Below are 27473 nucleotides of genomic sequence, written 5' to 3'. Positions count from 1 at the left end.
AGATTTCAGGAAAGGCCTATGGCTGTTGGAAAGCAGCTTGACTGGGCATTTTAGCCTCTGACTGGGTTTTGCTAGGAAAATGTCCAACAGAAATTCATCCAAGAAATTTAAAATAAATGTTCAAGCACTCTGAGAACAGTTGAAAAGTACAAACTTTGCTGAGAAATTACAAGGCAGATTTGGAGATGCTATTCTGTACTCCGGTTGACACGTTAAATAATAGTAGATAAAAAACTGTTTGCACAAAAGATCTCATTCAACCCCAAGGAAAATGCTTTATATAAAACAACTCTATTATATCCAGGGACACCAACAGATTAATTGCTGTTTCAGTCCAGATCCTCTCTTAGCTTTCTTCTTCTAAACCGGAAGAAATATTTCTGCTTGAAAGCTTCATGGGGCGTAGCTTTGCAACATAAACCGACAGACTCTGAAGTAAACAATGAAATTCGAATAGACACCAAAACTCCAGGCAGAACACAATTGTATTGTTTTCTGTTGTACAGATTTTCAACTTTAGGCTATAAACACAATGGGCACATTTCCGTTGATAGATGAGTTGCAAAATTTTCCAGTACTGTACTGGGGAATTAGTGAAGAGTTTAGTGGGAATATTTGAAAAAAAAGGAGGGAGGGAGAGGGGAAGGAAGAAAGGAAGGTTCCAAATGAGATTCACTGATGAAAAATAAGGATAGAGACATTTTAAAGATGGAAAACAATTATAAGTTGCCCAGAGTCACTAAAGAGTTAATAAATAAATAAAGCAGATGTCACTCCCAACATGACTGGGAAAAGGCTGTGATGAACTCACATTTGTATTTAAAAAATGTAGGCATGATATAAGAGCAACCAGCCAACCGGATATAAAATAGCAATCTGAGACAAGACCTTTGGAGAATTTGCAAGTTCAAAATTAAGTTCATACATAATTTCTTTCTCTTTCCACTGCTGGGCATGTGGAGAGTTTTGCCTCATATCCGGCTCTCAGCCCATTCCGCATCTCCCCCGATGAGTATTGTCAAGGGACTAACTTTCTTATTCACTGTTTTAGTCTAGTTTCACTCAAACACTCCCACACCTGGAGCAGCTCCAAATTTTCCACGACCAGTGCCTTGTCCTAGTTTCCTTTCCTTATTTTCCATTACCTGCTGTCCGTAGCCTTTTTTTAAATTCCACTCCTTCCTGAGCCAGCCTCTGATCCCTTACTCTGTTTAAATATTTTGCTCTGTTTCTCCTCTTTCCCTGTGTGAAGCACCGCCCTTTAAATTGCAGCCTTGGTATGTTCTGCTGCTCAATCCAGCCCAACTTCATCCATAAATGCTATTTTTGTGCTCTTGCACACACTGAAGTCTCTTGGATGTTTAATCTGAAATGCTCTGCAGGCCTATTAAAGAATCTTGCCTGCTGTGCCTGCCACTTTTCACTGTGTTCATCACAAAAGCAGTGTTGCGATGTCATACTGCAAGCTCTCCCTCCCCTTTGGGCAAGTATGTGACAGCATGATACATATAGAACAGGGCCAAGACTTGAATACCACGAAAAAGCTTTCTCTAGTTTCTCCCGCTCTTGGCTCCTGCAGATTGTGCTGTAGATTGCATCAAGGAAAAAACAGATAACCAGGAACTTGGGCAGAATACTTGGAATTAAAAAAAAAAAAAACACCAGCAAATTTATCTTAACAAAATATAATAAATCAGATGAGACATATACAAAGATACTGCTTCCTTCATGATTTAAACATTATTAAATTTGGTGTGAATTTTTGAATTAATATGTAATGAAAAGCTGCTGGACCAGAATGTAGCCATAATAATATAGTCAGAAAAGCAAATCAGATTGTTTTAATATTTGGCACATTCCTTGTTTCTGACCTCAACATTTCAATACATCAATAGCCTATGGAACCAATAGTGGATTTTCACCTTCCATTAAACAAAGTAGACTCTAAAAGCAGAAATCTGTTCCTAGGGTGCCATCTGTTCTAAGCTTCAAAAGTTTCTCCTTATTTAGAAGTTAACACTTTTTTCCAAATGAATAATGAGGGGAACATATTTTTCTTCTTCTGTCCTTCCTAGACATAGACAAAACTTTTATTTTGCCTGTCATCAGTACCATCCGGTTGAGATTATATTGGTATCCAGTTCTGCTCCTTGACAGCCCCATAAATATTAAAAGACTGCTATCATGTCACCCCTAGTCCTTCTCTTCCTTAGACTAGACATATCCAGTCCCTGCAACCATTCATTGTTTAGCCTCTAGACCAGGTGTTCTGTATTGTACATTAGCATTCTTGTAAACACCGTGTCCTGATTGGCCAGGGCGCACGGCAATCAGATTGGCTGAGCGAGCCGCACTGATTGGCCTGTTTGCGAATCCCGCGATTGGTGGAAACCGATCGGGGAGATTCAAAGCGGTGCCATTGGCCGCGGCCAGCGTGGGCAGCTCTATATAAGCCGCCGCCGATCCCCAAGAACCGAGTCGATCTCGGGACTAATAAAGAGCTGAAAAATAGTCACTGACTCCCGTGCCTTCTTCCGATCGGCCTATACAACACCAGGGGTGTCAAACTCAATTTCGTTGAGGTCTGCATCAGGGCTGTGGTTGACCTCGGGGGGCCAGGGGGGACATGGATGACTGGGTGGGCGTGGCCATCTTGACACCACTGCCCAAACTGCTGGCATGTTTCCTCTTCGCAGTGGGTAGACCGGGCTAAAGTGATGCGGGTAGACCAGGCTGAAGCAATACGGGCTCCTTACATTTTCCAGGACAGCCCCATGGGCTAGATCTGACCACATCATGGGCTGGATCCAGCCTGTGGGCCTTGTATTGGACAACCCTGCTTTAGACCCTTAATCATCTTTGTTGCTCTTCTCTGTTTCTCTTCGATCCATGTCCTTACTTTTTTTTAAAAAGAGAAATAAGCAGCAAAGATACAGTGGTGGGTAAGCATCAGGGGTGGGCTGCTGGGGGCTTGCAGGGGCTCAGGAGAACCCCTAGCTAAGACTCTATGGGGCTCGGAGAACCCCAATAACCTCAGAAAGACAAGCAGCAAGGGAAAGCTCTTAATAGGCTTAATTGAACTTCTGGGCATTCAGCCAAGAGCATTTCACAACTCGTAAAAATGTTGTAAGCTAGATAAACAATCCATTCAGCTCTTGCGAGGGAGAGCCATTGAGAAAAATCAGATAACATAGTCACTAGCCTCTGAAGGGATTAATTCCCTCAAAATAAGAATCACGTAACTCACTAGAAACTCCACTAAAACTCCAAGATCCCTTTCACAGTCACTGCTATTAAGCCTGGTTTCACCAAGTCTTTTATTTAAGTATTAAATGCACGAAATAATAAACAACTTTTTGGTATATATCTTTCTTTAGATAATTAGGTCAAAAAAGAAACGTTGAGTTGGCCACACCCACCCAGTCACATAACCACCCAGCCACACCCACCCAGCCAGTCATTAGTGCAGAGAGTCCCTTGCTAAAAAATTTGAAGCCCACCCCTGGTAAGCATCATAGAGTCCCCACATTTAAGATAACAATTTATCTTTATCTTTCAATGGAAAGCAAAGCTGCTGAAGGGGGAATATCTGAACCTGTTTTAGAGCAAATTAGACTGTTCTGATCAAAAGCAGCAACATTGCCTCTGCAGAGATGTATGCTGAGGGCTCGGGCAGCCTGCCTCTCATGTTTTTAATCTTGTGAGCTGCTCCACTAGACCAAACTAGCGGTTAAACTATTAATAAACTATTCTGTAAACCAAGGTTAAACAAAAATGGTTTAGTGCAATGAGAGTCTTTGGATTGGGACAGGTGAAAAATAAATAATGATAGATATAGATAGATAGATAGATGATAGAGAGATAGAGATAGATAGATAAAGATAGATAGATAGAGACAGATAGGGAGATACAGATAGAGATAGATGGATAGATGATAGAGAGATAGAGAGATGATAGAGATAGAGAGATAGAGATAGAGATGATAGATAGATAGATGATAGATAAAGAGATAGAGAGATGATAGAGATAAAGATAGAGATGATAGATAGAGAGATAGAGAGATAGAGATAGATAAATAGATGATACAGATAGATAGATAGATAGATAGATAGAGAGAGAGAGAGAGAGAGAGATAGATAGAGATAGATAGAGATAGATAGATAGATGATAGATAGATAGATGATAGAGATAGATGATACTAGCTAGCTAACTAGATATGTGAAGCCCACTAAAAGTGATCTTTCAGCCATGGTCCTTTAACAGTAACAATGCTGTCCCTTGGTGAGAGAAAACAAATGATTTGTTCAGGAGAGGAATCAGGAAGTATAAGTATCTATCTCATGTATTCAAAACTATATTTATTCTTATACCTGTATCTTGTAAGCGATCGACAAATCAAATAAATACTAAATACTAAAGTTGGATCTGCTCCTAATAGACTGGGAACATTTGAGACCCATCAGTGAAAGAAAAAATAAAATGAGTGTCATGTTCCTACTTTCCATTTTGGCTTTCCTCCATTGTTTGCTCAGGTTCAGGAAAGAACAAAAACAAAGTAGTCTGTGGGGTTTTTTTTGCCTTTTGTTTTTTTTCCCCCTCTCCACTCTCGCAAAATCATACACACCAACAAGCTGATCCAGCCAAACATATGATTTTCTGGTTTTAGAAAAGGATAGTATCCAAAGCTGTCGTGTTTGGGGCAAAGGTCACCTTGCGCCTGATTTTTCACACTCTGTAAGTTGGCACGAGAAAGTGCAGTCACACAGGAGAGGAAGTGACCCATGTGGATCATGGGGGCCCTTGAAGCTCAGCTTGCCAAAAAGAAGAGAGACATTATGCATTCCAAAAGTCTCTGCAATGGGAGGACCAGGAAGGGGGCTGCCTTTGCTGGTTGCTCCTTTAAACTTCATAAAACTTCAGAAAAGTTTAAAGGAAGCTGAAAAGACACTGGAATGTAGTGGGAACAACAAAGCCCTGGATTCAAATCCCTATGTAAGTGTTGTTGGGAGGAAATCCTCCCTTGTTGGGTTTCTTCCAGCCGGAAGGCAATGATCAATGCTTTGAAGAATAAATTAAATAATGAAGCATAGCTGCTGGAAAGAAGCTTTTAATGACAAGGAATCAAGATGAGTGACATTCAGCGAGGCTCCTCGGCTAGCTAGAAAGATTGACGTTCAAACATGATTTTATATAGCCTTTTCGAGTTTGAGTCTAAAACTGGTTTTTGGTGACATTTAATTCTGTGCTTGGTGATGTTTAATACTGTGTTTATTGATGGGATCATTTTCCTTATTCAGCTTTGTTTGGAAGGAAACATGTTAATCTCTGTTCCTGAAAAGAAGCAGGGTTGAGAAATCTGGCTAGTTCCTGTGTTTATTTGTTCTGGTAATGATCTAACAAGCAACAGCTACTGTTTGCTCTTTTGCTACATTCTAGTGCTAATTGCATTTTTTTTGTAGTCAGGCTTATCTCAAGTGTTTACACTTGAACTTGCCTGGGGTGTGAGCTCTGGCAATGAGCCAGACAGGGCTTTTCTTCCCTTGTGTAAACGGTTGTGATTTAATTATTTGTATTGTGTTTGGATTATTTGCTGTCTCATGTTTTCTTCCTCTGTCTGGGGAGGGAACCTCCCTTCACTGTAATCCACGCTAGCTGCTGTCAAACTGTTCTTCAGGTAACTCCCCCAGCTTCAGGGTTTATTTATTAATTAAATTTATATGCCACCCATCTCACCGCTAAGGTGACTCTGGGACAGCTTTTGGTTATGCCGATGACATCCAGGCTGTGGAATGTGCTCAGAAAAATTGAAATGTCAGAACACCTCATTGCTCTTACGAGAAAGCTATGTAAAAATCATGGAGCCAAACTGTTTGCAGAACAAGGTGAAAGAGATTGACTCAAACAGACTGGCTCAAGGTTGGCAAAAATGTATGACAAGGTTGTCATAAGAACTGAGGCGTCCTCAACAGAAAATTATCTTTCTCCCTTTCTGCACAAGCTTTGAACAGGTACTTTGCCAACATATCCAGTGGATTAGCACAGCACTAACAAAATGTGGTTAATGTTAATAGTTATTTGTTTGTGATTCTATTTTTAGTAGGAATTAATAACTTTTGCTGGCTCCCAAGTGCTACCCTAGGATTTTCCACCACAGTTTCATGTGATGAAGGTTTTATCAGGTTTTATCTTGGGTCAAAAAATTATCCATGCCATGCATAATTTGTGTGATTTCTAGAGCAGTATACAAGAAGTTAAACATGAGGCAGCAATGTGCAATTGAAATGCATTAGATCAGTGGGCTCCAACCTTTTGGGCACTAGGAATCAGTTCCGTGAGGTTTTTCCGTGGACCAGAGGGGGCGTGGTTTTGTGTGCTGCCTGCATCCCGCAGTTGGGGCTTTACTTGTTTGTGCAGACTGGTTGCAGGCATGTCGCAGTCTGGTGCCAATCCATGAATTGGGGTTTGGGAACCCCTGCATTAGAAGACCATAGAGTCCCAATCATGAGTAAACAATTGGTTTATACTCTGCCCTGGTCTGGGCCCATTTGAAATCCTGTGTTTTGGGGGTCAGTGACATATTTGAGTCACTTTGGAACAGAGTTTCCAAGCTGGTGAAGGATGCGGAATGCAAAGCCTACTAGGAACAATTAAAGGATCTGGGTATGTTTACTCTACAAAAAATAAAAGTAAAGGAAAATATCATACCAGCTTCCAAATATTTGAAACTTGTCACATAAAAGAGAGAGTGAGCTTACTTATTGCTCCAGAAAAGAGGCCCAGATCCAATGGCTTAAAATTACTAGGGAGTAAATCCAGGCTAGACTTCAGGAGCAACTTCTTAAATGTATGAGCTATCAGCTACTCCAGGAGGTGCTTTTAAAAAAAAAAAAAATCAGGCCATGGAACCTTTTAATTAAAAACATCCCGGAACCCCTCCTTAAGAGGCAATGATAGAAAATGGGTGCAATGGAATATGTGGATGACCTTAGGGAAAGAGGGGAAGAGATGCTACCTTGGAAACAATCAGATAAGAGAGGCAGAAGCCCCAGTGGCAAAAGTTTACAAGGCACCAAGCAGTTAAAAGTGATGGTGGGAGCTTTGTACTTTCAGACTTGCTGTCCGTCCTCCTAAGGAGACATAGACTAGATCAGGGCTGTCAAACTCCCAGCCCAAGGGCTGGATGCATCACGCACTGGCCACGCCCAGTTTAGCAAAGGGGGAAAAATCCAGACACGTCAAGTCACACTGCCATGATGATGTGAGTTTGACACCTCTGGACTAGATGAACTAATTCTTACTTTACTGTAAGGCTTACATTAACAGAACCTTGCAAGCCTGAAAGTATACATTTCTCACTGCCACTTTTAACTGCTTGATCCTTCCTAAGTTTCTTTCTCTGTGTCAGCCTTGGAAGCTGTTAGGAATATAAGTCACCTAACAGGTATTTGGGTTAGAAATATATAAACCAGGATAGACATTTTAATACTGTCTCTTTAAGAGCATGCTAAAAACTGCAATTGGGTGTGATTACTCAAATGGCCATAAGATGGAGCCAGAAACCTGGGTTGTTTTAGTCTTAGTCTTAGTCTCAGAAGAGAGTGTGTCTGAGTGAGTATCTCTGTTTCCTTCTGTTGGAAAGTATTGCCGTTCTTCCATTTCTTCTAATTGACTGATATTACTGGATTTGATGTAAGTCTGATACTGAACTGTTTTTGACACTGGACTTTGTTACTGGATTACCCCTGGATGAAAACTGACTGATTTTACCTGTGAATGACTTTGGATTGCTTATTTTGGACTTTGCTTAAACCTTTCTGGAAGTAAAAACCTACATTTATTGTACAGTGTATCTGTGTGCTGTATGTGTATTATTCAAACACTACTCTCAAATACGTCTCCCTGTATGCGCTCATTCTCCTAACGGGGAATTACCTCAACAAAAGCCATTTTTTAAATTGGAAGCTTCAAGGCTGTCACATTCAGTGCCTGGGAGTTTGGGAGGGGGGAATTTCATAGTGGGGTAGAAGAGTAGACACAACAACATTCTTTCTCAGAGAGTCAAGGACACGTTGCCTGCACCTGGAGGGGAGTGACTGGGAAGATGTCTCCAGTTGGGACGAAGATTTGATTGGGCCATGTGATGGACTGATGGATGCAGGGGATGGATCTTTGATTTTCTTTTGGGAAGGGAAAACCTGGAACTCTTAGATTTGGGTTTCCCCAGATGTGTTAATATGACAACTCTAATAAAATGGGACTTTGAGGAATTATTTGTCTTGGAGTTTAATGGTTTGGAGTTGGTTAGTTGGAACACTGACACTCTGCCTATTAAGCCACTGGGGGCTCCTGCCTCTCGTCTGATGGTTTTCAAGGCAACACCACCTTCCCCAAGGTCATGCGCACATTCCATTACACCAGGTTACATTCAAGTGAACTTTTCCCTTTTCCCCTGTATTCACTTATGAAATCTAATCAACAGTTCCTTGGAAATTGTTTGAAACATCCTTCCTTAAAGCATCAGATAGTATGTTTTGCCATGAATGTACTCCTCTCACACACTTTGTTTACCTTTCCTCCATGTTCTAACAACTTCTCTTGATCCTTCAGCCTCAAACATCTACTGAAGAAACAATAATACTAAGGATAGTGGAAAGCTGTAGCAGGCTGATATTTTATTTTGGTTGGGGGGAAAGGGCATGTGCTAGAAGAGAGGAGTTAAGGTTAAGAGTCCAGTCTCCAAGATACTTAATTTATTTGTTTGGTTTTTTTTAAAAGGGGGATCATTAATTCAGTGATTTATAATTTGTTTTCGACTAACGACCACCTAAGATTTCAGAGTGAAATCAACGCTACCTGGGTGTACTTATAACTCTGTAAGATGAACAAAGACGGCCATTTTGGTGGATAAATCCAAGGAAAGAAGAAAGGAAATGAAGTTGGTCTCACAAAAGTACACAGATAGTTTTTCTGTACTTTTATGCATTTGGGAGAATGTTAAGTTCTTCCTGGACGAACAACTTAATGCAAATCTGTTTAACCTAAGTATCCCAATTTCATTGACTTCCCTTTTACTACAATCCCATTTTCCCCACATTAATATTTTGTTCATGAGGCAGAAAAAGAGATGGAAGAAGCCACGTGAAAAGGATGACAAATGGGGGGGGGGGGAATGCCCTTGCTCTCTCATAAAGCCATAATGGAGACAAGATTATTGCATAAGTAAGCAAAGTCATCTTTGTTTATAATCTTTCTAGCTTTTCGGTCATTTTTCTTAAGCCAGAAAATCTGTTGACAGAATGGGAATAGCTGCAGAATGTCTTTAGATAGAAAAGGTTAGGCACTCTTGATTGGGAAGCACTATAATAATATACAAAATGCAGGAGATCCATGGCTGGATATTTCCTTGCAAAGAAACAAGGATTCCCTTGGAAATTTTCGGTTGCTGCTGCTGCTAATGCACACAGCTTTGTACGATCCTGTGTTCATGTTACCTGCTTAATCCATTTTTGGAGGGTTTCACCATACACTGAACCATAAATTAAGAGGGCATGACTGGTAAAGCAGAGCAAAGTTAATCTAGCATACACTTGCCTGCCTGTAAACTAGTCTTCCTTAACTTTGTACCTTCTGGATGCATTAGCAAGGTAACTTCCAGAATTCCCAGTCGATGTGGTCTTTCCAGTGGGGAGTTTTAGTGCTCTCAATAAATCAAGACACAATACACATAAAAACAGAAAACACAGAGATGCAATCTATTTGCCCAATGTCCACCTTTTGAGATATTCCCAAGAAGTTAAAATTGAAGAGATGAGGAAGTCCATGCACCGGAAGATGAGAAATTCATTTCAATGCCGTATTTCTGTCTGTTGGTTGGTTTGTTTCTGTTCTTCTTTATTTTTCCCCAGTCAGTGCTTCACTGAAAAGTACAGAGGTTAAAATATTGCTTGGCAGTCATATTCTCTGATTTTGCAAAGCTTTTCTCTGGATTTCAGGCAATCTGAGTCTTCAGAAAATGACAGGCAAGTGCCACATCTGGTAGCAGGCTTGAGATAGAAATGGATACCCCAGAAACTGTTGGCAAGATCAGATCCTACTGTGCCATGGGCAACTTCTTATAATTGAAGAGACAGTTCTGTGATTGAATGTAGGTCAGTCAGAAAGATTTGATCACTGAATTAAATTAAAAGAGAGGGGGAGGGAAGTTTTCAATGTGTAAAATGCAGAAGAAGGCTCTGCTGGCAGCATGCCCGTAGTTATTTTGACAGATCTGATTCCTTGCTTGAATTGCATAACACAAAGGGGGATGGTTTCATCAGTCACTGTCATCGTCTATGTTCCGGATCTGCCCCGTTTCCCAAAGTTGAGCCAGGGCGCTCCTCCGGCAGATCGGTTTGATGGATTTCACAACCTGTGATAAAGCAAAGCCTCCATCAGATAGGAAGAACAACACTTCTGTCTCAGCCTTTCCATAGATATACACAGAGAGAGAGAGAGACAGAGAGCTAACTCACAGTTTAGCCATACCCAGGTACAGTATTTAAGATCCACCATTAGGCCCATATGTGTAACAGCATGTTAAGACCTTGATTAACTCCCCAGAAAAGCCAAGCTGGACTGGATCTGCTCAGTAAGTGGCTGGGAGATCATCACATCATCTCAGGGATACAAACTGAGTCAAAAACCACTCCAGAACAAAACAAGAGGCAGCCGCTTCTATGCCTTCGCCAGTAAAATTATATGGTGTGCCCACTTAGTCACTGGGGTGGAGCTCAGCTTAGAATCAAAGATTGGATAGATTGTGTTGTGAATCAATAAAAGTTACTAGCATAAATGCAAATCAGGGTTTGGAAACCTGCACATTATTCCCCAAACTTAACAGATTGGATATGACTCTGGAGACTTTGTGTGATGGGCAAAGATTTTCAGAAAGTAAATTTATGGGAAGAGTTGTAAGAATTCAATTCTCTTCAGATGCCACCTCTTCCAGCCTTGGGAGACAGAACAGGGTACAGGAGGGGAGTCAAGTCAATTGCCAAGCTCTTTCCAAGCTGGATCAATCTAAATAGTTGAACTAATGAGTTTAAATTAAGTTTAATTTCTATCACTATCATTGTATGTACATTGAGACGCTACGCACAGGAAACAAATTCTTTGTGTGTCTAATCACACTTGTCCAATAAAGAATTCTATTTTAAAGATTCGGCTCTACCAGCTGGTTTACAGTGGTAGGATTCAATTTTTTTTACTACCGATTCTGGCTTGGTGGGCATGGTGTGATTTGGTGGCTTGGTAGGTGTGGCAGGGGAAGGATACTGCAAAATCCCCATCCCCATCCCACTAACCTGCTTTCCAGCTCCATTTTCCTGTAGAGGGCAATAAAAGAAGACCCAGCCAATCAGCTGGGACTTGGGGGGCAGAGAATAGATGGGGGCAGGGCCAGTCAGAGGTGGTATTTGCCAGTTCTCCGAACTACTCAAAATTTTCACTACTGGTTCTCCAGAACTGGTCAGAATCTGCTGAATACCACCTCTGAGTTTGTGGCTCTAATGGGGAGGGTTTCATATTAGAAGTGGTTGACCGATTAATAACAGATTCCACCTTCCCATCTAGTCGTCCTACTCCCTCCCCCTTCATCTTTTAGTTGGGGTTGAATATTTATGCAGGATCCAATCTGGGTCAGTCACCAAGACCAGAGGTTTTGTATTCCGAGCTTTCAGACTTCCCATCTTCAGGGAACTTCTCTCTAGCAGTGTGTGTGTGTTGTTCTGTGTGTGAAAATACATACAGAATACACACAGCTCAGAAGACAAAAGCCTCTGGTCCCAGAAACGGACCCAAATTGGATCCTGCTGCATTATCCTGGGACACATATATTCGCCTTCATTTGTTGACTATTTATTTGTTTTGATTATTTAGTTTGCATTTATGTATAGGTTTTGTAAAATTTCATCTTTTTAATACTGTGAACCACCCAGAGTTACCCTGTGGTAAGATGGCAGTCAATAAATTTGATAGATAAATAAAATAAATAAAACTACGGATAGTCAGTGAAGAATATCTGATTTTTACCCATGGTAAAACTGCTGCAATTTATTGGTTGCTTAAAGAGAAAATACTACCGTAATGCTAAGATAGCTAAGAATAACTTCAGTCTGTCTGCGGTATGGGCCTGGGGTTGAGATGAAGGCCTTGTCAAGGGAAACAGTAGGTAAAAAAGGTGACCAGAGAAGGTGGTTAGATGCCAGGGGAAAAGCCCCTCAAACTAATATCTTTTCCCTATTACCCTAAAGCAGTGCCAAGATATACTTCTTTCCAGAAAGTTACCTCAGTGTCAATCTCATCGTTGAGTTCAATACCAGCATACTGAAAAATAGGGAAAATAGGAGTTAGACAAGTAAGAAGGCAGGAATTAAAACCATAGTTTGCAAACTGGGGGAGGTTGACTGTCCGCCAATATTTTTTAGGCTAAAACGAACCTACTGCAGTTCCTGACTGGCAGGCTTTTTGCAACCAAGCATGGCATACAGATAGTCTCTGATGTAGAACTGTAACTGAGTCCGGCAATTACGGTCATAAATAATGACTGTCATAAAGAGGTTCATCACGTTTTATGACCACACCCTCTGTGGTTTTTAGGCAGGGCGTAAAGAGAATGTTCTACCCCCAGCTTGAAATTTTTTTTCCTGATCTTGCTTTACGTAGAGTATTACATCCATTCTTGCAGTTCCTTATATGAACTGAAAATGCAAAGAGCACCAGTCCATATTTACATTCAGAAACTTGTATTTCATTAGAATGTTTCTGAAGCAAATCACGTTGTGAATAATTACAATGTCAGGCTGACCTTGTAGAAACACAGATTCTGACCTCTCTTTAGTTATGGACAAAATAATACCCTAATCAAGGAACTACCAAGGAGAAAATTATGTACCCCCAACAGTGGGTGGGCAAACTACTGCATATAAAAGGGAGCAAATCCCACACTCGCTAGCACTGATGATGTTACCTAGATGGGTAATGAAACATCTGCAAGGAAATAACCATGCTCAGAGAGCACCAAGAGTTTAACACACACACAGATATACAGAGATAGCACTGTTCCAATATTTCAGGGGCTCCTACAAAGATGAGGGGGTCAAACTATTTTCCAAAGCACCAGAAGACAAGACAAGAAACAATGGTTGGAAACTAACCAAGGAGAGAAACAACCTAGAACTAAGGAGAAATTACCTGACAGTGAGAGCAAGTAACCAATGGCATAGCTTGACTTCAGAGGTTGTGGGTGCTCCATCAATGAAGTCTTTCAAAAACAACAATTTTCCTGAAATGATATATTATAGGGTCTTCTGCTTGAGCAGGGGGTTGGACTAGAACAGGGGTGTCAAACTCAGCTTCATTGAGGGCCACATCAAGGTTGTGTTTGACCTCAGGGCCAGGTTGGGCATGGCCAGCTTGACATCACCTGTGTCGGGGGCACCTGTGGTGGCCCGAGCGCTCTGCAAGCAAAAACAGGCTCCTGAGCTCCGTTTTAAGCCATGACAGCCTCCTGCAGCCCTCTGCCAGTGAAAACAGAGCTCCGTTTTCACTGCTGGAGGCACCGTGGGCCAGTCCTTCACTGTTTCCAGGGCCACCCCGTGGGCCAGATCTAAGCACACACACACCCAGGCCAGATCCGCCCCTGGGCCTTGAGTTTGACACCCCTGAAGCTCTCCGAGGTCCCTTCCAATTCTCTTATTCTATGTTCTAAGATATTCTCTTCTATTGGAATTCTGATCACAGATGAGCCTGGCTTATCCATCATTCTTGTGGCAACTATAAAACGAGTATAGAGGGCTACGCCCAAGTCATGCCGACATGTTGACTTCCAATATATCCTTTGAAGTTTTGGGAGTTTGGCTCCAGACTAATGATTTAATTGGCGTAACTGCAGGAATCCTGACATCCTGCTGATTCTAAGAGCAGTCAAAAACATCCTTCTGATCTTTAAGGTACTTCTGTTGATCCTTGGCCAGGAGTGTTTTGAAATAAGCTATCTCTGATCCTGGAGGATTCATGTGGTCATCCTGACCAACTGTTACGGCTAGAATCTCTTTTTCCTGTCTAGGGCCACCCTCCATTAATTCCAATCCTTTCCTGCTCATTACCTTCCCATCCTCCTTTGGTCTTATCCTGGATTGTATTGGACTCTGGCACCGTCTGAAATTTGATTCAGGGGAGTTTGTTGTCATACTGGGTCGGTACAGGATGGGCGAAGTAGGGAGCCTCACAGGTGAATTAGGAACAAAAACAGGCGAGGAGGAGATGGAGTACCTGCCAGTTTCTCCCGAAGCAGCTGAGGAGGAAAAATATAGAGTGTTAAGGTCCAAACAAGCTGTTTCTTCACCATGATCTTGCTAAACCCAGTCAAGTTAAAAGAAGAGAAGAGCTTGTGTTGGAGTGAAATTCGAACTCAGAGCTTTCTCATTATCATTTGTTGTCCTCTGATGGGCAATTGGACATGATGTTTTGCATGCAACTGGCAGTTCTGTGTGAATTAGTTTTAAAGTAACAGTAGATATGCAAAAAATATGAGGGCAGATCCCATTCGTGGCTGTTCTGAACTGAGTGGAGAAGAATTTTTGTTTTTTTGCAAAAGCTCTGTCCAAATCTGAACTCCATTCAGGCCACTCAGTTGATGTTTCGCTTTGCAAACAAACTCCATTGGCTACATTACATAACGGCTGACTGTAGATAGTCCTTGACTTACAACCATTTGTTTAATGATCGTTCGAAGTTACAAAAGGACTGAAAAAAGCAACTTACAACTGGTCCACGTACATAACCATTGCAGCATCCTCCAGTCATGCGATCAAAATTTGGGCACTTGAACTTAGCATGAACTTAGGTGGTTTGCTTTTCATAAATATATAAGTGTCACGTGATCGTCATTTGAGACTTTCCCAGCTGGCTTCCAAAAACCAAAGTCAATAGGGGAAGCCAGATTTGCTTAATGACCACATGATTCATTGAACAACGGCAGTGATTTGCTTCACAACTGTGGGAGGGAAAAGTTATAAAATGGGCGTAACTCACTGAAGCTGACCAGGCCTTGCTTAGCAATAGACATTATGGTCCCAATTGTGATTGTAAGTCGAAAAACCGAGGTCCCTTCCCACGCTGTTGTTCTGTTAACGACCTGCGGGTGATTGACACCATGTCCAGTTTGCTTCCAGCTTAACCCTTTTAAGCCTCCCAGAATAATAAATATGCAGTGATGGAAGTCCTTTGGATATGAAATAAATATAGTTCTGGGTCACAGACCTGCAAGTGACCATTGCTGGGATTTCATTTTTCCTACTCCTTGTCAGAGTATATTCATTAACTGGCAGAGACACGGTTAACAAAGTAAGCACGGCAACAGACCAGCCGATGGCAGCTGACAGCCTGGGTGTGGTTTGGCACTGTGTGCTTTGCTGAGAACTTACTTGATTGCTGAAACTGAGTTCTGTGCTGAGCCCTCTGAGCTGTTGCTTGTGTTTTTGCTTATGTTACGTTGAAAGAATCTACAAATTGTATTGTAAACTCAATTCACATTAATATGTTTATAAAGAAGTTAATGATCCTGCTGAATCAGCCTGTGTGTTTTCTGGATGTGAATTTATGCTGCAAACTCTTAACACTCCTACTTTAAGCTTAGAAGATTTACCTTTTCCATCCATGGTACATTTTTTTATATCAAATTGGGAGCACTGTGGCCTCTATTCTCCTCTAATTCTGTTCCTAATCCTTGGCTATATGATTTTTTGATAGATAGCCCCCAGTTTAAGCCTGTCCTTGAGTCAAATAAGTATATAAACCCGAACACCATTATTATGCAATACTGTACTTGCATAAGTAGTATTGTGTAATGAACCTGAATCATTGTGTATTTAACTCGAATTTTTATTATTTACTTATTTAAGAAAATTTGCATGATTGCCCACTCACTCTCAATGACTCTGGGCAGCTCAGATAACAATAAAAAAACCAATATCCCCTACCCCCATGGAGACAATAGTCAATCAAACAAGCCACTTTGATGGGCTCCATCCCACTTCGGATTCTTCAAGTCTGTTTGCAAAACCAGGTTTTCAGGGCCTTGTGAAAGAGTGTCAAAGTTGGGGGTACTTCTGCTACAATAGATTCCATCCTTCACTGAGGGTTGTCCTTAAACCGAAACATTCTTAACCCGAGGAATTGCTGTATTGAAATGAAGATGACATCACCAACGAATTTCTTTGGGTATTTATGGGCCACCTTTTCCAACAGCCTATTTTTACAGAAAGAGCTAGGAAACAGTCTTTCCTGGTAGCAAGGCTCGGTTATCTATCATTTCACCAATTACCGTATTTTTTTGGTCTATAAGACACACTTTCCCCCTGTGCCGCCAAAATTGGGTGGAAATGTCTGTGCATCTTATAGAGTGAATGTTGCGGAAGCCCCGCCCATATGCCATCCCCACCTGCTGGCCTCTGCCTCCCAGAAATTTGTCTTCCTGCAGCAAGCAGCAAACAGCATGGTCAGCTTCAGCACAGCCTGACTTAGCATGAGCAGCTGATCTGCGGTTGGATCAGCCTCCTGGAATACTCCCCATCTACTGTTTCAGGCTGCAGGGATCGCCATCGCCCATTGCCGCCGCCCATCGCTGCCACCTATTGCTGCCTCCCCACACCCCATTTTTGGCCTCTGTGCATCCCGTTTTCGGCCTGTTCCAGTCAGTGCCTGGAATGGGCCGAAAATGGGACGCACGGAGGCTAAAAATGGGGCACATGGAGACCAAAAATGGGGTGTGTGGAGGCAGTGATAGGTGGTGGCGGCGGCGATGGGCAGCGATGGCAGTGAGGGGTGATAGCGATCCCCGCATCCTGGTACAGCTGATAGTCAGTATTCCAGGAGGCCGATCCAACCGCCAATCAGCTGCTCAGGCTATATTAGGCTGTGCTGAAGCTGACCAGGCTGTTTGCTGTTTGCTGCAGGAAGACAAATGGCTGGGAGGCAGAAGCAGATTTTTTTTCTCTTGTTTTCCTCCTCTAAAGTTGATGTGCGTCTTATAGTCCGGAGCATCTTATAGTCTGAAAAATACGGTACATTGTGGCTGTTGTGGTTTTGATTATAGCAATAGCACTTAGACTTATATTCCACTTCACAGTGCTTTACAGCCCTCTCTAAGCAGTTTACAGAGTCAGCCTATTGCCCCCAACAATCTGGGTCCTCATTTTACCCACCTCGTAAGGATAGAAGACTGAGTCAACCTTGAATTATGATGTAGAAATGTTAAGTTGTCTTTGAAAATAGAGGCCAACCTTCTCTAACAAAGTGCCATCCATACCTCAGGCGTTTGGCTTCTAACTCCCAGAATTCCTAGCTAGCACTAATGGTCCGGGAACTCCTAATTGCTATTCTAATACCCTGTTTCCCCAAAAATATGACCTACCCCAAAAGTAAGTCCTAGCTTGATTTTCCACACATGCTCCCAATATAAGCCCTACCCCCAAAATAAACTCTAATTAAGACTCCCACCCACTCCAGAGTGCATGGGTAAAAATTAAACTAGGGTGGGGATGGGGTGGAGCTGCCCTACAACTTATCTTTGGATAGTTGTAGCCAGGCCCCGCTCACCCCAACACTTACCTTGCCGGCCCATTTCTTCTGCAGCCGGCAAGGTTGGCAAGACTTTCCTGAAGGCCTCTGCAGCTGATAACAGAACTCTGGATTAATCCAGAGCTTGGTTATCAGCTGCAAAGGCCTTTAGGAAAGCCTTGCCGGCCGCAGAAGAAAAAGGTCCTGAAGGCCTCTGACAGCAAAAAAGAGGCCAGGGGCGACACGCACAAGTGAGGTTAGTCAGTGGATGACATCCCCTGAAAATAAGACCTGGTGTCTTTTTTGGTGACAAAAAGAATATAGGACAGGGTCTTATTTTGGGGGGGAAATGGTAGTTGGACAACACAGATAGTCCTTGACTTACAGCCACGACTGAGATCAGAATTTCCATTGTGAAGCAGGGCAATTATTAAGTGAATCATATACTATTTTGCAACTTTTTTTTGTCATAGTTACATGAATCATTGCAATTGTTAAATGAATCATGCAGTCCTTCAGAAACTGGCCTCTCCCATTGACTCTGCTTGTGGGAAGCCAACTGGGAAGGTCACAATGGTGATCCCATAACCCTGGGACAATGCAAACGTTTCTAAATACATGCTGGTTGCCAAGAGTCTGACTTTTGATCACATGGCCGTGGAGATGCTGCCATGGTCACAAGCGGAGGACCGGTTGTAGTAAGTCATTTTTTTCACTCCTGTGGTAACTTTGAACAGTCGCTAAACAAATGGTTGCAAGTTGAGGACTGCACTATTTAAAATCACTGTAAACAAGCTCTAAATAAAGAGTGGTGAGATATATTAATCTCAGTAATTTAAAGCAGGGGTCTCTTTAAGCCTGGATGACTTCAACTCCCAGCTTTGCTGGCTGGGGAATACTGGGAGTTGAATTCTGACAGGCTTAAAGTTGCCAAGGTTGGAGATCCCCATTTTAAAGGGAGGAAAAAGGCCTGAAAATGCAGGACAGACTGAAGAATATTGCCCCAGTTTTTAAAAACTCCATTAAAAGAAGAGCAGCGTCATATTAAAAGCAGCTTACCTGTTCTACCCAGAACAAGATTTTAGGACAGAGCTAAAAAAAAACAAAAAACAGAACTGCCAAATATATCTCTCAAAGAAGAAAGCTCCTGCAATTTGGATCAACCATCTCAAAGGCTGACTTACACTCTTATTAACTCAGTTAATACTGGAACAAACCATCCTTGAACAATACAATCCCCTGCTTGTAAGGAGACATGTTCCAAACATGACAGCATGCAACTTGGCAACTTGAAGACTTGTGGGAGTTTGAAGTCCAAAAGTCTTAAAGTTGCCAAGTTTGGAGACCTCTGCACTATGGTGTCTCCTCCACTTAGGCTACACCGTGGGTCAGAACTCAGAACCCACCAGGCTTTCGTTGTTATTCTCCGCTTCTCTTACCTGAACTTTGAGATGACACCCGTGAACTTGGGAGCTCCTGTGCAGTCAAACTGATTTTTCTCCTCTGCTCTTGAAGTTCCACTTCTCTTTGCAAAGCATCCTGGATGTCCTGGTCAATCAGAATGGACGTCCGGGGCCGCCATGTCTTCAGAGTATAAAGCTCTTCCCGTGGAGCTGGTTTCTGAGGTTTATGCTCTTTTCTCTGAAGGCTTTGGGGTCCCTGATCTTCAGAAAAAGAGAACTGGAGCTTGCGAACCGGAATGGCCAAATGTTGCTTCTTTAACACGAATGTGTCTCTTGGAGCTTTCAAATCTCGGCTACAGGGAGGACATCGGCTAGGGAAATTCATCCTTGGGGAAGAAGCAGTGGAGCACGTTTTTAAGGGTGGCTCATTTCCTGGGTTTTTCTTGCCCAAAGTTGGCTCTGCAGAGGGCCGACGGATCTCCGAGCTCCAGTTCACATTCTGGCTTGCAATTCCCTCTCCGGATGGATCCACATTGCAACAGAGTGTTGCAGCGTCTCCATGGAGGGTCTCCAGCAGCTCCTCTTGTTTCTTTTGTTTGCACAGAGAAGGCAGGGGAGCCGCTTCCTCCTCTCGCTCAAAAATTTTCCGACGTTCTGCAAGCTCTTGGCGAAGTCCTCGGTCGTACATTCCCAGCAGCCTCCCTTCCTTTTGCAGGTCCTCCTCACGCTTGGCTTCCTGCTCAATCTCCCTCTGGACATAAAAGGAAATGAGAGGTTTATCTTTCCCTTTCCTGGAGGAAGCTGGAGAAGAGGCTGGGGAGGAGAGGAGCGGCTTGGATCGGATCTCCACCAGATCATCTTTGGTACTGATTCGCTGGACGCCCCTCTCCTTCCAAAGGTTCTCCTCCCTCTCCATGGCCAATCTGATTTCCCGCTCAATGGGGGTCTCGTTCCTAATTTCTGGCTCTTTTGCAGGATCTTGGCTTTGGGCCGGAGGATTTCCTGATTCTTTCTTGAATGTCCTCTCATTCCCATTCCCCGTGCTCATATCAACCTCCAAGTCAGAGGGCATCTTTTCTGCAGAAAGGAAAGTAGTCCCTAAATAAGAGCTGGCTTCTCTTTGGGGGAGAATGAGAAGGTCTGCTCCTGTTGAGTTCTCTCTCAATTGGCTGTACTCATCCAATTCTTTATCACTCCTTGGCATTTCAGGATTCTGAGGTTCTTTGCTCCCACAGGCATGGCTTGTTGCCTTCAGCTCCCTCAGAGAAGGAACGTGTCTCTTGGGGTCCAACAACATCTTTGGATTAGTCTTTTCCAGTGTGAGAAACTGCTGTCGGGCAGCAGCAAAATTTATCTGTTCTGTGTCTATGTTCTCAGGATCGACAGGGATGATTGTCCAATCTGGGGAAGGATTGTCAAAACAAAGAGCAAAGCTAGTGGGGTTGATCTTTCTGGCTTCTCCTGTAACCTTGACAAGAGAGGACGTGTCGATGGCTTCCAACTCATTCATAGAGCTCCATTTTTCTGCCATCGTGTTGCTTTTTCTCACAACTTGTCTCCTGATAATCTCCTGCCGTTCATCTTCCAGTTCTTTGGCTATTTCTGGTGAGACATTCTTGGAGGGAATTTTATACTGCAACTCCTCCTCATCTTCTTCATAGAATCTAGAAGGTTTCTTCTCTCCTTTATAAGCCCGGATGTCGTAGTGTGAACCAGATCTGAGCACTTCCAACTTGGATTCTCTGTCTGGGGGTGGCGTCCAACGATCTGTCTTTCCACTTATAGATTTGGTCATGCACGGGGATTGATCTTCTGTGGGATCTAACATCTTCCATCCATTTTCAACCTTCAACTCAGGTTGACCCAAGTCAATAATCTCACCTTCTTTGTCTTCAGGTCTCATTTCTTGTTGTAAGACCACTTCTTGACTACTGTGCTCATGTCGATCTTCATAACTGAGCTCTATGTTCTGGGGGGTATTGATATCCCTGGTGCTGGACTTCATTTTTGGAAGAGAGATTTCATAGATGTTGTCTTCAGTTTGTGGAAGATGTTCCTTAGTGATAGGGATCTCTTGGGTCATCCAGTTTTCTTGAGAAATATTTGCATCAACAACTGGGCTTTGTAGATTCTGAAGGACAAGAGAGGACATTTAGATAAATTACATTTCTTAACACACATTACACAAAACAGCGCTTAAGACATTGAACTGAAATTGGGAAGACTCAAGTTCAACTCTGCATTAAACATAAAATTCTCTAGGTGATTTTGGGCCTGCTTTTCCTCCCCTCTCCTCTCCTCAAATTACCTCATAGGATTGTGTGATAGAGATATGGTAACCATATGGCAGATATGGTTTCAGGATTAAATCTTAGAAAGTGGATCTCTTTCACTAGAAATTCATGAGTCCTTTTGTGCAGAGCAGAGAATTTATGGGTATCTACATATTAAAACTTCCTCCACCCCCTAGCCAGCGACCTGTCCCCCTCCCTCTTTCTCTGTGTATTAGACCACATGACTGCCACTGGCTTATAAAAAAATAAAATATCCACAGTATAATAGTATAATAATAATTACAATGTAATCAGCACGTATCTTTAATTTAGAACCAGAGCAACATATAAATACTTATTATGCTTTCCTAACTGGTTCCAAAGACCCTTTGGAAGAGTTCCTTCTTGACCTCCGGATGGAAAGTAGGTTTAGGCTTATGAAGGAATGCTCACATTAAGTTTTTAAAGTCTTCTTGTTCCTTTCCACCAAAGGGTTTGGACCAATTTATCAGAATGAAATTGTTCTTACGGTAATACCATGGAGTAGAGGAGAAAGGCAAATATTTATGGCTAAGTAGAAACACTAACTTCTAATGCCACCTTGGACATCCAGAGCTATGAACAAATGATCTTTTGTAATTGATTCTTTATCTTCTTAGTGACCAGAAAAAGTACAAACACCACAGATTTCTTCAAAGGGAAAGGAACAGTGGTGGGATTCAAAAAAATTTACTACCGGTTTTGTAGGCGTGGCTTGGTGGGTATGGTATGGCTTGATAGGTGTGGCTTGGTGGGCGTGGCAGGGGAAGGTTACTGCAAAATCCCATTCCCTCCCCACCCTATTAAACTGCTTTCCAGCTCCATTCTCCTGGGCAACCAAAGAAGACCCAACTGATCAGCTGGGACTTGGAGGCAGAGAATAAATATCACTCACATTGAGGCACGCATCTCCTCGCCTTGCCTCTCATGACTGTGGGGATGCTGCAACAGTCATAAGTGTGAAAAATGGTCATAAGTCACTTTTTTCAGTGCCACTGTAACTTTGAATGGTCACTCCACACAAGCAAAGTACCAGCAATGGAGGGGGGAAAAAACTCCAGAGAAGTTCCTGAGAAAGGAAATCTAGTCCTGCCAAGAATATAATAAGGGTTAATGGAGAGGCAGTTTCTGTAAGCAATACCAGAATGTTTCCTTCCTGCCTTCCTTACAGGATTAGGCCAGTAATTTCTTCTAACAACCAGTTCTCTGAACTGTTTAGAATGTTAACAACCGGTTCTAGCAAATAGGTGCGAACTGGTAGAATCCCACCCCTGGGTATACTGTCACACAGACCTGGACCTCCAGAAGTAAAACAAGCAGGCCGTGGTCTCACCTGGGTCTCCAGAGTCTCCAAAAAGGATTTTGTTTTACTTATATTTCATTTTTGTAATTATCTGACATTTCCTTATATAATACATAACACCACACATAATTGGATTGTATTTTCTAAATAAATGAATATGTGAAGAATTGTTTCTCTTTTGTTGAGGGGAAAGTGCCACACTTGCATATTCAAGTTAAGTATTTGCTGAATTTTTGACATGCTGCCATCACTACCCTACAGTGAGAAAGTATTTGTATGAATAAAGTTAATGGGTTAAGAGTTGGGCAAGAAACAGAATAGCATACGGTAGAATAATATACAGTATAATAGAAAAACAGGGTTGAAAGAGACCTTAAAGGTCTCTATAGCAGGAGACCAGAGGTGGTATTCAGCAGGTTCTGACCAGTTCTGGAGCAACGGTAACGGAAATTTTGAGTAGTTCACAGAACTGGCAAATCCCACCTCTGACTGGCCCCACCCCCATCTATTCTCTGCCTCCTGAGTCCCAGCTGATTGGCTGGGTCTTCTTTGGTTGCCCTGCACAGGAGAATGGAGCTGGAAAGCAGGTTATTCGGGTGATGAGGGAATGGGGATTTTGCAGTAACCATCCCCTGCCACGCCCACCAAGCCACGCCCACCAAGCCATGCCCACAAAATCAGTAGTAAAAATTTTTTAATCCCACCACTGCAGGAGACCCTATACCATTCTGGACAAATGGCTGTCCAATCTCTTCTTAAAAACCTCCAGAGACTGAGCGCCCAAAATTTCTGGAAGAAAACTGTTACACTGATTGATTGTTGTCACTGTCAGGAAATTTCTCCTTATTTTTAGGTTGGATCTCTCCATGATAAGTTTCCATCTGTTACTTCTTGTCCTGCTTTCAGGTGCTTTGGAGAACAGATCAACCCACTTTTCTCTGTGACAAGCCCCTCAAATTCTGGAAGACTATCATGTCACCCCCTAGTCCTTCTGTTAGACCAGACATATGTACTGTAGTTCCCACAACCGTTCATTTTACGGTTTAGCCTTCAGAGCCCTTGTCATGTTTGACCTATATGTTGAGACCTTTAGTAATGCCTATCCCATTATTATCCCAATGTCCCAGGGACCCCTCAATTCTGCAGTCTTGTTGTGAATTTGTGCAGGCGAGATTGGGCCAAATTTTGACAGGGCTTCTATTTTACCTGCATAAGCTTAATCAGGTTCTGGAAAACAAATGCAATTTGTCACCCCTTGCTCAAGCTGCCATTCTTTCTTTACATGTCTTGATTTGTTACTGGGGTGAAGAGGTGTCTACCATTGAAATTGAGACCTAAGATGATGTCTGTTTTGGACAAAATTCTGCAAAGCTTTAAACAAAGACACCAATATCCTAGGATGCATGGCCCAGCCAAGCTGGCTACCCTGTGATAAAAGATGAGTAACTATTACCCTCTACTGGATGAATCAAGAGTTTCAATTTACGTTGAATAGGTGAGAGAAAAAACAAAACCTGCAAAAACAAACATTTATTTTTACACAATCCACCATTAGCAGAATCTGAGCTTATTTTTAAAGATTGTGTAACCGGAATGGAGGTTTTTGGCATCGTGACACAGTATTAGTTTTACAAGCATGAGGGGCAAAGCAACAAAAAAGATGTGTGGTAAATTGTTTCACACAAGAAAATGGCATACAGTAGTCCTTGACTTATGATGGCAATTGACCCCAAAATTTATGTTGTTGTGAGTTTTGCCCCTTTTTACGACCTTTCTTGACACAGTTGTTAAGTGAATCATTGCAATTGTTAGGATAGCAACCCGATCGTTAAGTGAATCTGGCTTCCTCATTCATTTTGCTTATCAGAGGGCCACAAAAAGGGATCATATGACCCTGGGACACCACAACCGTCATAAATACAAACCAGTTGCCAAGCATCTGGATTTTGGTCACATGCCCATGGGGATGTTGCAACCTTTGTAAGTGTGAAAAAACGATCATATGTCACTTTTTTCAGTGTCATTGTAACTTCGAATCGCCACTAAATGAACTGTTGTAAGTCGAGGACTACTTGAACTTTAAACCCAAAGGTCATGCAACTTTCGATTATATTCCATTCCTCAATCTTGGATATTCAACAATTGGGTAAAGACAATCTAGCGATGGATGATTTCAGCAAGAAGAAATCTGCTAGTTTCATTTTTCATTCTTTAACAGCAACCACAACAAAAAAGGAATCTGTATTGAAGAGGGTGAAAAACTGGGCTTAAACTATTATTTCACTATTTATTAGTGAAATAAGTTTCACTAGCACATATGCACTTCTTTTTTCTGCCTTTGAATCAATTTTGATTCAATCTTGATTCGTGGTTGAGCACCAGGATAAGTCCCTGCGGTTTTCCTGACCACATTTTTCAAAAGTGGCTTCTCATTGCTTGCTTCTTCCTAGGACTGAGAAAGAGTGACTGGCCAGTTGACTTGATCAGTGGTGGGATTCAATTTTTTTTCCTACCGGTTCTGTGGGCATGGCTTGGTGGGTGTGGCAGGGGAGGGATACTGTAAAATCTCCAGTCAGAGGTGGTATTTGCTGGTTCTCTGAACTACTCAAAATTTCCACTGCCGGTTCTCCAGAACTGGTCAGAACCTGCTGAATCCCACCTCTGGACTTGATGACCAAAACAAGATTAGAACTCAGGTTCAAGGTCCAGCACCTTCACCCGTTGATCAAACTGGTTTCTTGGGTTGAGGGCGAGGGACTGGCCCAAGGTCACCCAGGTGGCTGTCTTTCTGCATCGGGACTAAGATTGACAGTTTCTCATCTTTTAGCTCTGTGCTTTTAAACACTTTAACCACCACACCAAATTTGCTTTTGTATTGAATCTACAGCTTTGCACTAGTTATTTACTACGCATGCAGGACAGGTGACATGTGCCTTCTAGTTGCACCTAGGAAAAGAAGCCAAGGGTTGTTTTTTTTATACCTGCAAAACAAGAGGCAGTCATAGGATGAAGCTGTTAAAAACACAAATCTGGTTGTAGACTTCCTGACTGAAGCACACGAGAATTTTGAAGCACAATGTTACCGTTCTATGATGCACTAGTCAAATCTCACCTTGAGGACAATTCTGGGTGCCCTTGTTTAATGCCCAGTTTGACAATCCGACTTTACAGAATAACAGAGTTGGAAGGGACCTTGGGGGTCTTTTAGTCTAACCCCCTGCTCAAGCAGGAGGCCCCACAGTATGTCAGACAAATGGCTGTCCAGTCTCTTTTGAAAAGCCCCCGATAGTGTAGCACCCACAACTTCTGAAGGCAAGCCAGCCCACCGGTTTATGGTTCTCTCACTATCAGGAAATTTTTCCTGAGTTCTAGGTTGCTTCTCTGCTTGTTTAATTTCCATCCATTGCTCTTTGTCTTGCCTTCTGGTGCTTTGGAAAACAAGCTGAGCTCTTCTTTGTGGCAGCCCCTCAAATATTGGAACGCGGCTATCATGTCAGCCCTAGTCCTTCTGTTAGACTAGATATACCCAATTCTTTGGGGTATGTCTTTTTCAAATGTGTTTATTAAATGCCTTTATGTCTCTATTAAACAGCTTTCCACCCCCAATTCAGATTATGTCATTTAGATCTGTGTCATGCTGTTTCTTTCCATTTAAATTTAAGTTGTACGTTTGTGGAAAAAATAATAATATGCAAAATACAAAAAAAAAAATCACCCTACTGTTTTCTTGGAGCCCTTCTTCCAAAGGAAACCAAACCCAGAAGATGTGTTCCCTCTGGAGAGCATTTCAGGACCCACAGTCCAGTGGAGCTAGTAATTCTGGTTTTAGAAATGGGATCAAATTTCTTTGCAAGGGAAGAAAAATTAGACCAGAAAAGAAGAAGCAGTCCCCAGCTCCAAGTTGGAGAGCTGTCAGATTTTGCCTTCTTTCCATTTCTCATTTTGGCAATCTTAAATTTCATTCTTTTCCTACATCAACCTGAGAATTTAAAAAAAAAAGTTTGCAGGTACATTCGCACATGTTTTATTTATTTATTTTATTTATTTTGGTTTGTCAATTGCTTACAAGATAATAGGTATAAGTAAAAACATAGTCATGGATACATGGATACATATACTCCCCTGCTCAAAGTTTTTGCAAGCGAACACTTTTCCTGGTATTCTTCACTAACATGTGTACTTTGCAAACTATAATTTATCTTGTTATCTTTAAAAAAGAACCCTATTGCAAAACTCAGATTGCTGCAAATTCTTGCACCAAATTCTTGCACTGAAAATAAAATGTGGTGAACTAAGAATTTTACTTCCATCCCCACGCCAGGTATAATTCAAGCTGATTTTGGAAACCTTAACACAACAACACAGAGACAAACTTTGATGTCTCAGAGTAGCACTGTGACATCAGCAAAGGGATACCAGAGGTACTAAGGGTCATTTTTGAGCTATTTCTTGGTATCTGCCGGGCTTCCTGATTTACGTAGCCTAAAGAGAAGTTTCTTTTAATTAAAAGAAAAAGAGCATCTTCAGCCTCCAGTATATATATCTATATATATTGTTTCCAAGATTGCCTCTGGAGACTTCATAAACTCCCCTGAGATGCTTGGGATTAAATGTGACACGTCAGTGCAGTCTGCAACTTCATTTGAAAGCGCATTCACTAGAAAATAATAATAATAATAATAATAATAATAATAATAATAATAATAATAATAATAATAATAATAATAATAATAATAATAATAGTAGTAGTAGTAGTAGTAGTAGTAGTAATGGCTATGGGGAATTGAAATCCATCCTCAAATTGGAGGAAGCTAACATCCTTTACTGGCCACTTTCAACCTAGGGGAGAACTAATTC

At 42.0% G+C, this 27473-nt stretch overlaps 1 protein-coding gene across 2 annotated transcripts in view; it reads right to left on the bottom strand.

Moving 5' to 3' along the window:
- Positions 1-9729: 9729 nt before the first annotated feature.
- The window catches only part of MISP (mitotic spindle positioning), a 35158-nt gene continuing 17414 nt past the window's right edge, over positions 9730-27473 (bottom strand). For both annotated transcript variants that reach the window (XM_026670984.2, XM_026670985.2), the window contains exons 2-5: positions 19038-21132; positions 14145-14332; positions 12325-12363; positions 9730-10408 (exon numbers count right to left, since the gene is read on the bottom strand). In XM_026670984.2, coding sequence (XP_026526769.2) covers positions 10313-10408; positions 12325-12363; positions 14145-14332; positions 19038-21132 — 2418 coding nt within the window. In that variant the 3' untranslated portion in view covers positions 9730-10312. The remainder of the gene's footprint in view (positions 10409-12324; positions 12364-14144; positions 14333-19037; positions 21133-27473) is intronic.

This window comes from Notechis scutatus, chromosome 1 (genome assembly GCF_049901735.1).
Source record: "Notechis scutatus isolate UNSWTSFEM ecotype Mainland chromosome 1, rNotScu1.2, whole genome shotgun sequence".
Lineage (NCBI taxonomy): Eukaryota > Metazoa > Chordata > Lepidosauria > Squamata > Elapidae > Notechis > Notechis scutatus.
This window is presented reverse-complemented; position numbering and strand designations above follow the sequence as displayed.